The 16,698-nt window shown below is 39.4% G+C and overlaps 1 protein-coding gene across 2 annotated transcripts in view; it reads left to right on the forward strand.

Annotated features, from left to right (window-relative positions):
* Positions 1–3,941: 3,941 nt before the first annotated feature.
* Positions 3,942–16,698, forward strand: part of LOC115220704 (bone morphogenetic protein receptor type-2) — a 126,098-nt gene continuing 113,341 nt past the window's right edge. The window contains exons 1-2 of one of the 2 annotated variants that reach the window (XM_029790850.2): positions 3,942–5,044; positions 5,480–5,542. In XM_029790850.2, coding sequence (XP_029646710.1) covers positions 4,987–5,044; positions 5,480–5,542 — 121 coding nt within the window. In that variant the 5' untranslated portion in view covers positions 3,942–4,986. The remainder of the gene's footprint in view (positions 5,045–5,479; positions 5,543–16,698) is intronic. The other variant, XM_029790851.2, reaches the window with a different exon arrangement.

Consider the following 16,698-nt stretch of genomic DNA (forward strand, 5'->3'; position numbering starts at 1 on the left):
ACTAATAGATGTAAATGTTCCCATTGGTAAAAAGCATAATATATCTGTAAAAGAAACTGACACTCACCGCCATTAAGAGTTCATACTTCACTCATTGCTCCTGTGTGAGCCCCTACACGGCCACTCTGGAAGAGGGAGACCGAGGATGACATATGTTGATGCCTTAAGGGCAGACACTGGTCTCTGGGAGACACAGGACATGGCAGCGATGATGACAAAGACCGCTGGAGAGAATTCATCCATGGATTTCGGGAATTTTACCCGCCCTAGATATATATATATATGTGCGTGTGTGTGTGTGTGTGTGCGTGCGCGCGCATACACACACGCATACAGAAAAAAAGCACTTCAAGAATACATTCAAAGCATCACTGAAGAGTTTTGAGATCAAACCCAACACCCGAGAAACGCAAGCACAAGACTGCCCTGCCAGGCGAGGTTGCTCCAACAGAGATGCACCTCCTGCGAACAGAACAGGATTGTAAGGACACACACAAAAAAAACGTGAACTGTGCAAGTCCAGAGCCAACTACTCGCCTTCAGTCTCGGCAGACCACCAGTGCCTGTCTTACAACAGTGCCTTCTGAGCTCTCATCGGACCGATCGGCCACAGCAAGACGCACCATACAACGTTTTTTGCCATGTACTATCAACAGCGACGGACGAACTAATGTGTGTGCGTGTGCGCAAATCAAAAATAAAAAAAACAAACAAAACTCAAAAGGAAGTATACGGTGAATGTATTAGGTTGACGTGCTCAATTTAAGATAAAAAAAAAGAGGGGATGTGACGTTTTGAGCATGGCTCTTCATCAAAAAAAGGAAAGAGGAAAGGTCCGGAGAGAAGGGATAGTCCGAGGAAAGCACACTTGTGGTATACAGTTCAAAATTGTAGAAAACACAAAAATCAAAAGGCGGAGACAGGTGAGGGACCAAGAAGCAATGTGTATTAGTTTGACGCTGAGGAAAAATGGAAGAGTCTTTGACGTTTCGAGCCTACGCTCTTCTACAGAAAAGAATATGAGGTAAAACAGATGGAAAGACACAGGCATGGCTGTATGATTAAGAAGCTCGCTTTTGCAAGTACTTGGTTTCGCATACATTCTCTTCTACTATAAACCCAGATCAGCAAATGCCTTGTGTGTGTGTGTGTGTCATTTTGTCCTCCACCATCGCTTGACAACTAGTAATGGTTTATATACATCCCCTTAACGTAGCGGTTCGGCCAAAGAAACCGAGAGAATATGTACCAAACTTTAAAAGAAAAAATAAATTTGTTTGACTAACATGGCCGCTATCCAGTGACTGAAGCAAGTAAAAGATAAAAAATATCAGCGAGAAGAGAGAGAGAGAGAGAGTGTGAGAAAATGAAGCAAAACTGCTGAATGGTTGAAGAGCAAAACTTCACTTTTTCGCTAAGAGAAAATATATTGATGGACACAGAGAAATAGGAAAAAAGAAACTATTAAAGAGAGAGGACGAGATAAAGTAACTGAAAGGGGGGGGGGCGTGAAAGAGGAAGAGAAGAGAGAATAAGATTTGAATGAGGAAGAGAATGGACGAAAACTGAAAGAATGAGACAAGGAGTCAGTGTGGTGTGGTAAGAACAAATTGAGATTGACAGAGAGGGACAGACAGAGAGAGAGACACACACTGTAAGAGAGAGAGAGAGAGACAGAGAGAGAGAGAGAGACAGAGACAGAGAGAGACAGAGACAGAGAGAGACAGACAGACAGACAGAGAGACGGAGAGACAGACAGACAGACAGAGAGACGGAGAGACAGACAGAGACAGACAGACAGACAGACCGACAGAGGTAGAGAAAGACACAGAGTGGTAGAGAAAGGGGAAGAAAGGCAGACAACCAGGAAGATAGAGACAGAGAGAGCAGGAGAACAGACAGACACACAGAGAAGAGTGAGAGGGAAAAGAAGAGAGAGAGAGAAGCAAACAGCCGAAAAGCGACGGACAGAGAGAGAGAGGACAGACTGAGAGGCAAAGAGAAACAGAAACAGAGAGAGAGAGAGAGAGAGAAGCAGACAGTCAGAAACAAACAGAGAAAAGAGGACAGACAGGTATAAATAAAGAGAGAGTGAAGGAGGGAGATAGACAGAGAAAAATGAGGAAAATTTGAGAAAAAGAGAGTATGGAAGAAGAGAGAAAGTAAATTTGACAGTGAGAAAGAGACAAGAGACGAAGAAAGTAAAGAGGAAAATAAAAATTGAAAGGAGAAAGCAAAAATTAACAGAGACAAAGAGAGAGGAGGAAGAGAGAAGGAAAGAGAGGAGAAATAGAGAGGGGAAAATGAGAGAGAGATAGAGAAAGAAATGATAAATCGAGTAAATTTGACAGAAAGCGTGGAAAGAGAGAGAGAGAGAGAGAGAGTAATAAATTGATTGAAAGAAGAAGAACAACGACAACAAGAGTGTAATGGAATGAGATTGAGAGGGAAAAGAGGTAGATGGGGTGAAATTATAGACAGAGAAATACAGTGAATGAATATAGAGAGGAAGAGGGAAGGTATATGTGATAGATAGATAGATGGAGAGAGAGGGAGTGAAGGAGAAGAGGGAAAGTAAGAGAGAGCTATAGAGAATCAATGTGGAAGTGAGAGGAGTTTATACATAGCAACAGCCACTAAAACTAGCCGAGACAGACTGGCGCAGTCAGAAAGCGCACACATACAGACACATATTTGCACATACATACATACATTCACCTACATAATCACATGTATTCGCTCATTATCTAATCGTATATATACACACACATATATATTTATTTGTTTATATATGTGTATGAGTGTGTATAAACACTTGAGTGTGAACACGGTGTGCTCAATAGAGAGAGTTATATATTATATATATATTTATTATACTATATTATATTTTATATGGAAGCTCGAAACTTCACAAACCATTACTCCGAGTTTCGCGGTTCCGATCTTCGAACGACGATATAGAAAAATGAGAAACTATAAGTAACTATAGATAGATAGATAGATAGATAGATAGATAGATAGATAGATAGATAGATAGACAGACAGATAGATAGATAGATAGATAGATAGATAGATAGATAGATAGATAGATAGATAGATAGACAGACAGACAGACAGACAGACAGACAGACAGACAGACAGACAGACAGATAGATAGATAGATAGATAGATAGATAGATAGATAGGTAGATAGGTAGATAGATAGATAGATAGATAGATAGATAGATAGATAGATAGATAGATAGATAGAGGAAGAAAGGAGAGAGAAAGAAAGTGAAGCAGTGGGGAGCAAATACAACAAATAACTACTCGTGCACTCGACTCAATCCAGTTACAATATGCGAGATGCACATACACACACATAAAATAAGGCATATTAAGTCATATCCATATACACAGAGGAGAAAGTTAGACACATGCACACAGTCACACTAACACCAATAGTTTTTTGCACACAGTGAGTCGAAAATAGTGAGGTGCAAAGAAAAAAAAGACCGATAGGGAGAAAGGCATAACTAAAAAAGAGAGGGAGAAAGAGAGAAACGAGACTAAAAGAAACGAGAAACGATTGTGTGACAGAGTAATAAAGCACACACACTCACACTCAAGAGAAAGATGAAGAGACCTATACTGCACACATGTATATAGAGATACGTATAAATATATACACACCATACACCAACATACTATACAATATACACAAACACATAGACACACTGTGTCAGAGAAACGGGCTAAATCACAACGCACACACAAATATACACATACATACACACATACATGCATGAATGCTGAGTATAAGACAGAGTGACAGAGAAAGAAAGAGAGAGAATTACAGTTGCAATCATTCATTCAGTTTCTCTCTCTCTCTCTTTCTCTCTCCCACATACACACACACACACACATACATATAATATTTGGCTCAAAGCAGATAGATACACACACACATACATTCACAGACATTGACTCACACTCACAGACAGACACACGCGCCCATACACACACACACACACACAACACATATGCCAGGCAAAGCTCAGATACAGAAATACGCAGTCAGGCACAGAAATGTACGCTTACAGCCGCATATACACATACACATAGAGCCAAGCAAACACACACATACAGGCACATAGAGCGAAGCACTCACACTCATAGCCAAGTTACAGACACGCACTCTCATGCAGCCAAGTTACACACACTCACACACGTAGCTAGGAGCAAAGCCACTCAGTGAAGAATACACATTAATTGAGCACACAATAACATAAACACACGCTCGCACTCACACAGCAGCCAGGCCACACATATACAATAAGCCATGGCAGCATACATAGTAGTCTACACAGTTGCACAGACACACACACAGTGAGACATACACAGCCACAGAGAATTACTCCCAAGCCAGACAGCAGCGCCATATTTGCTGCGCTGTCTTTCACAGAAAGGTGAAACGACGCACCATAACTGTCGACCCCTACTCAATACCACCATCACCACCAGGACATCACAGAATAGAACACTCACACACATGCACACACACATACATACATACATACATACACACATACATATAGCATAACACAGAGAGAGAGAGACATGCGCGCGCGCACTTGTACAACAATAACAGCGACACTACTGTACATCGAATATAATAACTAATAGTCTGTCTAACCGCACCAACGTAGCAGACAATCACCACCACACGACAGTGTATACAAATTACGACACCATAACTGCCGACACTAATTATAACACCACTCTTGTACTACACTCGCAACGCACTACCACAGCTACACTGCACATATTAACACCATAACTGTCTCCCCCCCCCCCCAATTATGAGTCCACACCACGCCACGGCAACACAGTAATATCTCGGTGTTACATTACGCACTATCATCCCTACCACAACACTACTAACACACCACAACACTGCATTTATACTACAAACACCGCTACCTTCTGCATGTCTCCATATAAAATATGCTGGCCACATTCAAATGGATATTTATAGTCCTAACATCAATCGGATTACACATAGGTAAGTTAAAGTATTTGTTATTTTGGAAGAAAAATCACATTTTTATCTCTCGCTTTCTCTCAAATTATCTATTTGTCTGTCTATCTATATTTATCAATTTATATATATTATATATTATATATATATATATATTTAACTGTTTATTTAGTATCTCATCTCTATTATATCTTCTCATAAGACTAGCTGCCAAACCGGTCATCACTGAACACTAGTCCCCTCCATTAAAAACGACATGCATTTCACTAGAGCAAGCTGCCAAACCTCGACTTAAACTGAATTATCATCACTTTTCGTTACATATTTTCTTTTGTTTACCTATTTATTTTTTTTCTGGCTGCTTTATTCATCTTCATAAATAACTCCCAATCAACTATTTAACCATCATCCTGTTTTATTCACTCTCTCTCTGATCAACCATACATTCTTACTGTTTAGGTTCTGCTGGATTGCATGAGTATGAATTGAATTTGGAAATAACAACGACAACAACAAAAGAAGGTATATATTAAAGTGTACTATGAGATTGTTTCTTTTATTTCCAACACTGTTCATGCTGATGCAGACCTTCACTGTCCATTGTTTCTGGTCATTATCCTTCTTTAACACAGATACTTCATCTACTCTCTATTTCCACTTGCACAAAGGGCCCCACCCGAAGTACTTATGTCTGTACCTTCATTTTCACACCACTTAAACAAACCCTTTTGTTGTTTCTCTGTCCACCAACCACTTTTTCTATATAGGTATATGACATCTGTATCCACACACAAACAAATATATATATATATATATATATATATACTTATATGTGTGTATGAAATCACTTGCGTCCTATGTATATATGTCTGATATCCCATAGTGGGTTACATTCATAACCCCTATCTTACTTAATATATATATATATATATATATATATATATATATATATACATACATAAATGTGTGTGTGCGTATATGTATAGGTGTGATATATGTTTGTGTCTGTATGCGTGTATGTCTGTGAAATGCATATAACTGTGTGGGGTGTGTGTCTCACACACACCGCAAACGAAAGAATGCGTGTATCAAACATGCGCCTATTTCTTACGTATGGCAATGTAACCTGGTTCTACTACATCTGGATAACTTTGTACCTAAGATGTCTGGGAAACAATTCGCTATATCAGATAGGAAGACGAAGTGCCAGGCACAAGGTTTTCCATCTTTAGGTGGAAAAAATACCTTCCTTTTAAACTTTTCTCGTGATATATGGAATATGATTAAACTTTTGTCGTTTAAACTGGATGAACAACATCTTACATTTCTAAAATGCTGTTGTAGACTTGTTCAAATTCTGGAGGCAAAATAAAAAGGATCTTTTGGAAAGCACCTTTCTATTTTATCATAAACGACTGCGATGCAAAAGAAACCCGAAGAGAAACAAGTATGCTACAAATTCTTGGAACTCACAGCACAACTGTGATCCCAAAAGCGAAATCCACTCAGCTTTGCTCCATCTATGTAGCTACTGTAATCTTCGTGAAAAAAAAATCTTTGGTATTGTGGATAAAACGAAAACAAAAAAAAAAACAAAAAAAAAAATTCTAATTGATAAACCCAGCTCTACAGGAAATGCACACCCGAGCACAGCTGTAGTGATTCACTTTGGATCACATCGCGAAATGTGCTCTTGCATACAAGTGTTGCAAACGATCTTACTAGCTATCGTTTCGTTTCTGATACCATAAAGTGATCCATCAGCCGTATATTAATAATACTAAGTATTAAATATTAAAGCCACTACATACACACATAGGCACACACACACACACAACCATACTGCCATCTCTTTACTTGTTATTTTGCCTCTATTTATTTCATTTTGTTTAGTTGTTTGTTCGCTTTTTTTTTTCTTCCCTATTGCCGTTTGTGAACTGTTTACTGCAAGACATGATCATGTGTTAACAACACTCCAACAGAAAGATCCCACCTCTCTCTCTCACTCTTTTTCACTCTCTCTCTCTCTCACACACACACACACACACACACAAACACACAAGGTAATGCTATTTGTGTACTGAGCGGGAGTAGATTTTATAGCGTATATTCCTATAATGATCCTAGATATGAATGGAATAATAAAAGATATACATGTGCGTGTGATTGAGAGAGAGAGAATGTGTGTGTTTGTGTTCATTTTCAGTTAAAATGCCATTATACTAAAATTGAATGTAGGTGTCGTGTGCCTGTTTGAATTCTCACAGCTAAAATATCAATATGCCTTATCACATACACACACATATTAGATAGATGTGTGTGTGTGTGTGCTAACTATGGAAGATGATACTACAGTCGTATGGCTTCTTTAGTTACACCACCCAAATCTTAATATCGTCCTCATCTTCAACATTCTTCAACAACCTCGCTAATCAGACCTGCTAGGTTTCGTCTGTACTCCTGCTCGCCTTCGTTATTGTTTGAGATTAACCTCAGATCAGCTCCGAATGAGCAAACACCTACGATCAAAGTACGTTCCAGCTTTGATTATCCATCTTTCATAGATATTCTGGGCCTATTTCTACATTGTCCAATGTGGTTTCCTTTCCTCCCTCTCTTTTTAAGACAGTCAAGGGTGTAATTTAAGCAATATTTGGTTGCTATTGCTAGCAGGTGGACCCACCACGTCGAGGTTATCTCCTTCGTTGGTTTGTGTATATTTTTCTTTATGTATTGTGAAGTGAAATTTCTCAACAACAAAAATAAGTGTTGGTGATGGTGGTGGATTGTCTGCTAGTTGAGATCTTGCTGGTGGTTTATTAAAATAAGTCAAGGAGACTCGAGAAAGATAAATTGTTAAACACACACACACATATGTATACATACATATATGTATGCGTGTGTGTGCATGCATGCATGTATATATGTATGTGGGGAGAGAGAAAGAGATGATGGCTAAACATTTTTACTTCAGAATGTGGCTTGATTTTGTTTTCAAGTGCCTTCTCGTTTTAGTTGTGTCTTCTCTATATTATCGCTCTAAATTTGATTTGTAATTTTATTGTCCTTAATTCGCTGTGCACGAATGCACGAGAAACTATTTCTCAATGTAACAGTAAATTAAATATATTTTGTTCGTATCACTACTTGGCTTTTAAATAAAAAAAGAGAGAGAGACCGACTAATAAATAGATAACTGTATCACAGACGTGATAAAAAGGTAGATTGATAGAGCAGTGCGAAACCTAAGAAATTAGCTGGTAATTGGTGTGTGTGTGTGTTCTTGTTCATTTAGTGTCAGCCTGACTTTGATGTTCTGCAATGGTAAGAAGAGCGAAAGAGTGGCGGCGGCGGTGCTGAAAGAACACTTAGCCTGATCTGTGACTAATTCTTCTCCATCCATCTCTCTCTCTCTCCTCCGTTGTTGACATCAGTGACATGTAAACATTTCGCCTGTTTCCCTCTCTCTCTCTATTTGTTCCTTATATATATATATATATATATATAATATATATATATATATATTACTGTGTGTCCTTTGTTTTTCTGTCAGTTTAGATGGGAAACATTAGCCATAGCTGTACTTGCCGATAATACTTGCAGAGATAAGAAGTGTGACATTGATTATAAAGTATTTTAATTAAAAATTTGCTACGCTCACACACATACATAAAATAAACACTGCCTTTTAATCTTGGCCTCCACCCCGTAGATATATATGTATGTGTGTGTATATACATACATACATTATATATATATATATATATATATATATATATATATAAAATGGCGATGCCCCAGCATGGCCACAGCTCGTGAGCTGAAACTAGACAAAATAAATATATATAAAACCAACTTAATGATAATGCGGATTTATTTCGTAGCTAGCAAATAAACCATCGTCGCCGCCAGCCTTTATCTGTTTACTGGCGAATATCTTCCACATCATTAGACTTTGAGAGGAAGGAAGTGGCATGAACGTCACCCAATCTCATCCGCTTTTCACTCTTAATTTTTGCTGTATGAATTAAAAGTTACAAACACCCATTCCTGTTGTTGTTCGCCGGCGAGTGTTATACCCACGAGCCGGCTTCGTTCCTCAGTTGTCGCCATATCACTTCATTAGCTCTCTGCTATGCCCTTGACATGAAAGGTAAACCTTAAACAATCTCCTTTCGTTTTAAATTTCTCCTAATCGCGAAACCTTGAGCTTTTGTCGGAAATCCTTATATACCTCTTATTTTACACTGCTCTAGTTATGTTGGTCTTGTGCCAAATAAAACTTTGGGTTTTTTTTTTCCTTCTGAGAATCTCATTCATTCGTTTTTATTTATGTATGTGCTTAATACTGCATTGTTTCCTTTTGTATTCTTGGTCATTACTTCGCGTTGGTATCCCTCTAGGGTTGACAAAGTAAAGTACCTGTCGAGTACTGAGGGGGTAGTGGCTAAGGTATTGACTAGTCCCTTTTCAAAATTGCTGGCCTTGCGCTTAAAATCAGAAGCCATAAGGGTGACCAACTAACAGAATTGTTAGTGCATCGGACAAAATGCCTAGCGGCATTTCTTCCAGCTCATCACTTTCTGAGTTCAAATAACGCTGTGATCAACTTTGCTTTTTATCCTTTGTAGGATATAAGCGATTAAACCTCAACTATTATTATTATCGTTAGTTACTTATGTCCTGAGTTTAAATACTGCCGGTATCAACGTTGCCATTCATCCATCTGGAGTCGAAAGTACCAATCAAGTTGTAGAGTCGATGTAATCGATTAACCCCGTTCCCCCAAATTTCAGGCCTTATTCCTATTAATTAGTAGAAAGAATTATTATTTTGTTCATCGTGATATTATTATAAAACTGTTTACATTCCACACCTTTCTCGGTCGAGAAAGAAAGTTTCAGTTACATACAAGAGCGAATCGTGTGTTCCCCCTGATTCCTTCAGTAGGTTTTTGTCATTTATCGGATTCGACTGAATCTATGAAATCGAATCGCTACCTGAGCCCAAGCGACAGCAGCCAACACTTTCTTTCCCATTCCTCACGGCAAATTATTACTGTATTTTCTTGTGTATAAGTCGCGCTCGTCTTAGCTTTACCTCGTGTATAAATCGCACTCCAGTGGGTGCTTTTTTCACTTAAAATTAAGTATGAAATTGTGCGATTTATACATTTAGTATAAACACAGTAATTTTATAAATTTGTGTCTACATCAAATCTTTCCACCACCTAGCAATATCATCCAAATAAGCAGGGGAGTGCTTGGTAGTCTGGGATTGTTGTTCATGGAACTGGAAATAATGTGGACAGACTGAAAATAATGTCAACATATTTCTCAGAAAATTCCAGACAGGAGTCAGCTACGAAGAGAAGAATAAACACTTATACTGGCTCTCACCATAATTGAACTTATCGAACCCTTCTCTCAAAGGAACTGTCTTTATCGATTAAATTGTTGTCGGCCACAGAGCTTCACCAGATTCCACGGATTCCGAATTTTACTATAATTCTGTTATATCCCTCCCCCGTCTCTCTCTCTCTCTCTTTCCCCTAATGTATGGCCTTGTGCCTATTTCAGAAACCATTGTTATTTTTTGGAATGCCGTGGAATGGCAGAAATGGTAGAGTGCCAGACTAAACGCTGCCTCACTGAATTAAAATTTCAGTTTCTTTCTTCCGTGTTTTGAGTTCAGATCATGCCGCCACTAAGTGTGTGTGTGTAGAAGAGGGGGAGTTGATAAAATAGAGATCAGATATGTACGATTGCTTTTACAAACGGGGAAATACGAAACTCTGTATGTGAAGTAGAATGTGTGAGTGAGTGTGCGAGACTTTCAGTTATAATATATTAAAGAATACTCTACATTTATATTGAGTCCTGTAATTTGTCGCTTCTGGTGAATCGACAGAGGTTTATATAAACACACGTCTCGAAAATAAATAAATAAATAAATAACTCCACAACAGAACTCAATACATGATACCACAGTGTGCGTGTGGTTCAAAATGTACAAAAAAAAAAAGATAAGCGAGGGAACAACAAACAAGGTGTATTAGTTTGACGGTCAGGCAAAATGAAAAAGCCGTTGACGTTTCGAGCCTATGCTCTTCTACAGGAAAGGTATGAGGGAAGAAATATATTCTGAGAAGCTCTGTGAGAGCAAGAGTGGCTCAAGAACCTAGAGTTTCGTATCATGCCCTTATCAAACAATTTAATAGATACAGAACTCTAGGCCCTCAAGTTCAAATATGTATTAGAATCGATTCAATCTATTGTGTGTGTGTATGTGTGTCCCACCACCTTACTACTCTACAGTTCCGTGGCCGCGTGTCTTAAATCTTGACGAGTTTGAATTCCTTTCGTCCTTCCGAACTCGGTAGCAAAAGTATCAGTTAATTAGTAGATCGGTAATACCTTCTCCTTTCCTCGAATATTTAAACATAAATTAAAGATTATTATTTTATTTCTTTTCCATTTTTTTTTCAGTCGACTTGTTTATTGAGTACTTTTATTGTACTATCGAGGATAGAGCTGTCTATCTTGGGATCCGTGTAATATTTAGTTTTAGTTAGTTAGTGGCTGTGTGGTAAGTAGCTTGCTTACAAACTACATGGTTCCGGGTTCAGTGCCACTGGGTGGTACCTTGGGCAAATGTCTTCTACTATAGCCTCGGGCCGACCAAAGCCTTGTGAGTGGATTTGGTAGACGGAAACTGAAAGAAGCCCGCCGTGTATGTATATATATGTATGTATGTATGTGTGTGTATATATGTTTGTGTGTCTGTGTTTGTCCCCCCCCCCCAACATCGCTTGACAACCGATGCTGGTGTGTTTACGTCCCCGTAACTTAGCGGTTCGGCAAAAGAGACCAACAGAATAAGTACTAGGCTTACAAAGAATAAGTTCTGGGGTCGATCTGCTCGACTGAAGGCGGTGCTCCAGCATGGCCACAGTCAAATGACTGAAACATGTAAAAGAGGAGTATACTCTTAAGTATTGACAATACTCAACGAGAACACCTTGGGAAAGTGATGTAAGGATTGACTGAAAATGGGACAAACTGGCATGTTTATTAAAATTCAGATGGTCCCCATCTTTCTAAACTTGTCTAACACTACAGCAAAGTAATTGTCATTTTATTTGATAAATGTGGGATGTCAGAAATTTCATTAATACCGGCAGTGGACTGGTACGTGTCAACTTCAGCACCGTTCTACGTAATATCGTTATTCGTGTGCAATGTCTGAGAGCGAAGTGATATTCTCTGTATCGTATTTTATGTACATATCTCATGACGTGAGTGTTTTGGTTATATATATGTGTCGATACATTTTTCTTTCTTTTTTTTTTTGTAATCATTCTCAAGGTCTCGCGGAATCATGGCTGTGTGGTTAAGAAGATACCTTCGCAATCACATGGATTCATGTTCAACCCCACTACGCTGCACCTTGAGCAAAATCTCCTATAACCCAGGATCGACCAAAGCTTTGCGAGTGAATTTGGTTGGCTGAAACTGTACAGAAGCCTGTGGGGTGGGGGCGCATGTACATGCCTTTGTATCCCCTCTCTCGTTGGTTTGTTTACGTCCCCGCGCGTTCGCAATTCAGCAAAAGGGACCTATAAAATAAGTACCCAGACTTTAAAAAAATCAATACTTGGGATCGATCAGGTCGACTAAACCTTTCAAGGTGGTGTCCCCAGCTCATGGCCCCATTGCAATAACTGTAACGTGTAACAGAATAAGACACCTTATCTGTCAAGTGGATCGTTTCAATGACTTGCAGAACATTTAGTTACTTCCCCTTCTGAGTTCTGAGTTCAAATTCTTCCGAGGTCAACTTGGCCTTTCTTCGTTACGGAGGAAGGGGTGGGGGGTCATTAAAATAAAGTACCAGTCAAGTACTGCAACGGATTTAATCGACAATACCTGCCTTACTAACAAGTTTCTGGCCATGTGCCACAATTCACTACTACTACTACTACTATTACATAATCTTCGTTTGCTGAGATGTTACTAGAATGTTTTTGGTGATGTGATGCACACCACACATAAAATAAGAAAGAGAGAGAGAAGAGAGAGAGTTGCAGCTGTTTGATTCTAGAAAAGAGGAGGGGGTGGGGTGAAGTAAGTTGTAAACTAACTTCAGAGTGGATGAAATAACATGAGCTGTTTTATGTCAGTTGGATGTTGGCACTGTGTGTGTGTGTGTGATCATCATCACCGTCATCATCATCATCCATTGTATTAGGGCCAAATTTTCCATGTTCGCATGGGTCAGATAGACAGAATGTGTTGAGGCAGATTTTCTGCGGTCAGATGCTCTTCCTGTCACCAATCTTCAGTTGTTTTGAAGACAATATTTCCCCGTGACCAGAAGATTGGAAACGAAGGATATTTATTTCCATAACGGTGGCACTTGTTTACACATGCTACTCAGTGTCAGAGCCCAGAGAAACTAACACACTCACATGCATAATACATGAATACATAATACATACATATTTGATGAGGCTTCTTTCAGTTTCTATCTACCAAACCCAGTCGCAAGGTTTTGGTCAGCCTGGGGCTTTAGAAAAAGACTTACCCAAGGTGCCATGCAGAAACTGATCCTGGAATCATGTGATTGAGAAGCAAATTTCTTACCACCTAGCCATGCCTGCACCTAAGTCTTATGTATATATGTATCATATATGCATTGGTATTAAATGTGAGATAGTACATGTAATATATTTATATTCATGCTGTTCGATGTAACTGGTTTTTATCCTTCAACAACTAAACTTTTGTCAATGAAAAGTCCTGGCTTTTGCCAAACCCATTAGTGATATTAGCAAATTAGATTTTCATGTGATTATGAATGTGAGAAAAATGACTTGTTTTTTTTTTGGGTAACAAAACATGACTTTAAAAAAAAAGCAAAAAACATTGGCGTAGGTGTGGCTGTGTGGTAAGTAGCTTGCTTACGAACCACATGGTTCCGTGTTCAATCCCACTGCGTGGCACCTTGGGCAAGTGTCTTCTACTATAGCCTCGGGCCGACCAAAGCCTTGTAAGTGGATTTGGTAGACGGAAACTGAAAGAAGCCCGTCGTATATATGCATGTGTATATGTTTGTGTGTCTGTGTTTGCCCCCTCCCCACAAATTGCTTGACAACCGATGCTGGTGTGTTTACATCCCCGTAACTTAGCGGTTCAGCAAAAGAGACCAATAGAATAAGTACTAGGCTTACAAAGAATAAGTCCTGGGGTCGATTTGCTCGACTAAAGCAGTACTCCAGCATGGCCACAGTCAAATGACTGAAACAAGTAAAAGAGTAAATAGAGTTTGAATTGTTTGATGCATGCTTCACTACCTCGTCCTATGTCTTCCTGAATCTACCTCTTCCACAGGTTCCCTCCACAGTTAGAAATTCGAACTTCTTTACACAGCTGTCTTCATCCATATGCATCACATGACCATGCCAGGGCAGTCTTCTCTCTTGCACACCACATCTGATGCCTCTTATACCCAATTTTTCTCTTAAGATGCCCTCTAGTTCTTGGAGTGATACAGCTACAAGAACAAGGTCATCAGCATAGAGGAGCTCCCACGGGCAGCCCATCTCTTTTACTCTTTTACTAGTTTCAGTCATTTGACTGCGGCCATGCTGGAGCACAGCCTTTAGTCGAGCAACTCGACCCCAGTACTTATTCTTTTGTAAGCCCAGTACTTATACTATCGGTCTCTTTTGCCGAACCGCTAAGTAACGGGGATATAAACACACACGCATATATATATACATATATACGACGGGCTTCTTTCAGTTTCTATCTACCAAATCCACTCACAAGGCTTTGGTCAGCCCGAGGCTATAGAAGACACTTGCCCAAGGTGCCACACAGTGGGACTGAACCTGGAACCATGTGGTTGGTAAACAAGCTACTTACCACACAGCCACTCCTTCTTCTGTTATAACCTGGAGAATTATGATGAATTAGCAGGATCTGAGAACTGATCTTTGGTGAACTCCCACTTGTACACTGAATTCGTTGCTATACTCCTTGCCAACCCTCACCTTACTGACAGTGTCCCTGTACATGGTTTGTATGACTCTCACCAACCACTCGTCTATCCCTAGCTTCCCCATTGACCACCAGATTAGAGTGTGGCGAACCCTGTCAAGGCAGTACCTTGTGAACTCCTTAGATTACTGGTTCTTACTGGAGTAAATGTGCATGGCCTTATGGGTTGGGTGATGCATTCACACTTGCAAGACCATGGCTTTGATTGCCAGACTGGGCAGTGCATTATGTTCTAGAGCAAAATACTAAATTTCATGTACAGCTGTCCTAAACTGCACCCAAGGAAATGTCACCCAATTGATTTGCATGCTCTTCCTCACAACACACACATGCATAGTCCAATCTCTGGTACTCAAACATGCTGCTGTCTCTCTCTCATTCTCTCTCTCCATCTCTCCCCCCTCTCTCCTTCCTATCACTAACTATTGTAGGAACCTCTATTCTTTGGAAATTCTTTCCTTGCATATCTTTCTTGGTTATTGTTTTTCTTGCTAACTTACAACTGTTAAAGAGGAACTTTAATCTATTTGATCTCACCAATTACAGTGAACTTCTCTCTAAGGCGGTAAGCTGACAGAAACGTTAGCACATCGGGCAATATGCTGAGCAGTATTTCGTCTGCCGTTACATTCTGAGGTCGACTTTGCCTTTCATCCTTTCGGGGTCGATTAAATAAGTACCAGTTGCGCACTGGGGTCGATATAATTGACATAATCCGTTTGTCTGTCCTTGTTTGTCTCTCTGTGTTTAGCCCCTTGTGGGTAGTAAAGAAATAGGTATTTTGTCTGCCACTATGTTCTGAGTTCAAATTCCACCAAGGTCGACTTTGCCTTTCATCCTTTCGGGGTCAATATATTAAGTACCAGTTGCGCACTGGGGTCGATGTAATCGACTTAATCCCTTTGTCTGTCCTTGTTTGTCCCTTCTATGTTTAGCCCCTTGTGGGCAATAAAGAAATAAGAAATAAGAAAAGAAAAAAGGAGGAAAAAGAGCCTTTCAACCTTTAAACTTTAGACAGTACCCAAATTCTTCCATGGTATCCAAGCAAATTCCTCCAAGAAATACCACCAAACGAACCACAAACACCTGGATATGTTTCAACTAACAGCAACCTCTCACTGGAGTAGGCTATGCTTCTCAAAAATATGAGCTATTTAATGAGACATGGCTTGGTGCAATGCTGACCAAAACCTGTCCAAGTTATCTAATATGAAATGAGGGGCTAATATTTTTAACCCTTTAGCATTTAAAATAGCCATATCTGGTCCAAATACCTGTTTTATTGTTTAAACCAATCTAATCTGACCTTTCACATCTACCCTACAATCATTCTAAAAATAAACAGTCACATCATCAAAATCCCAAAGCTATGATATAATGCATGATTCATTCAAAATAATGTGAATAAATAAACATTACACTTGACTTCAGTAACCTGAATGCTAAAGAGTTAGCCAAAAATTTGTGATTGACGAGAATGTTTACTCTTTTCTCTTTACTCTTTTACTTGTTTCAGTCATTTGACTGTGGCCATGCTGGAGCGCTGCCTTTAGTCGAGCAAATCGCCCCCAGGACTTATTCTTTGTAAGCCTAGTACTTATTCTATCGGTCTCT

Source organism: Octopus sinensis, linkage group LG17 (assembly GCF_006345805.1).
Source record: "Octopus sinensis linkage group LG17, ASM634580v1, whole genome shotgun sequence".
NCBI lineage: Eukaryota > Metazoa > Mollusca > Cephalopoda > Octopoda > Octopodidae > Octopus > Octopus sinensis.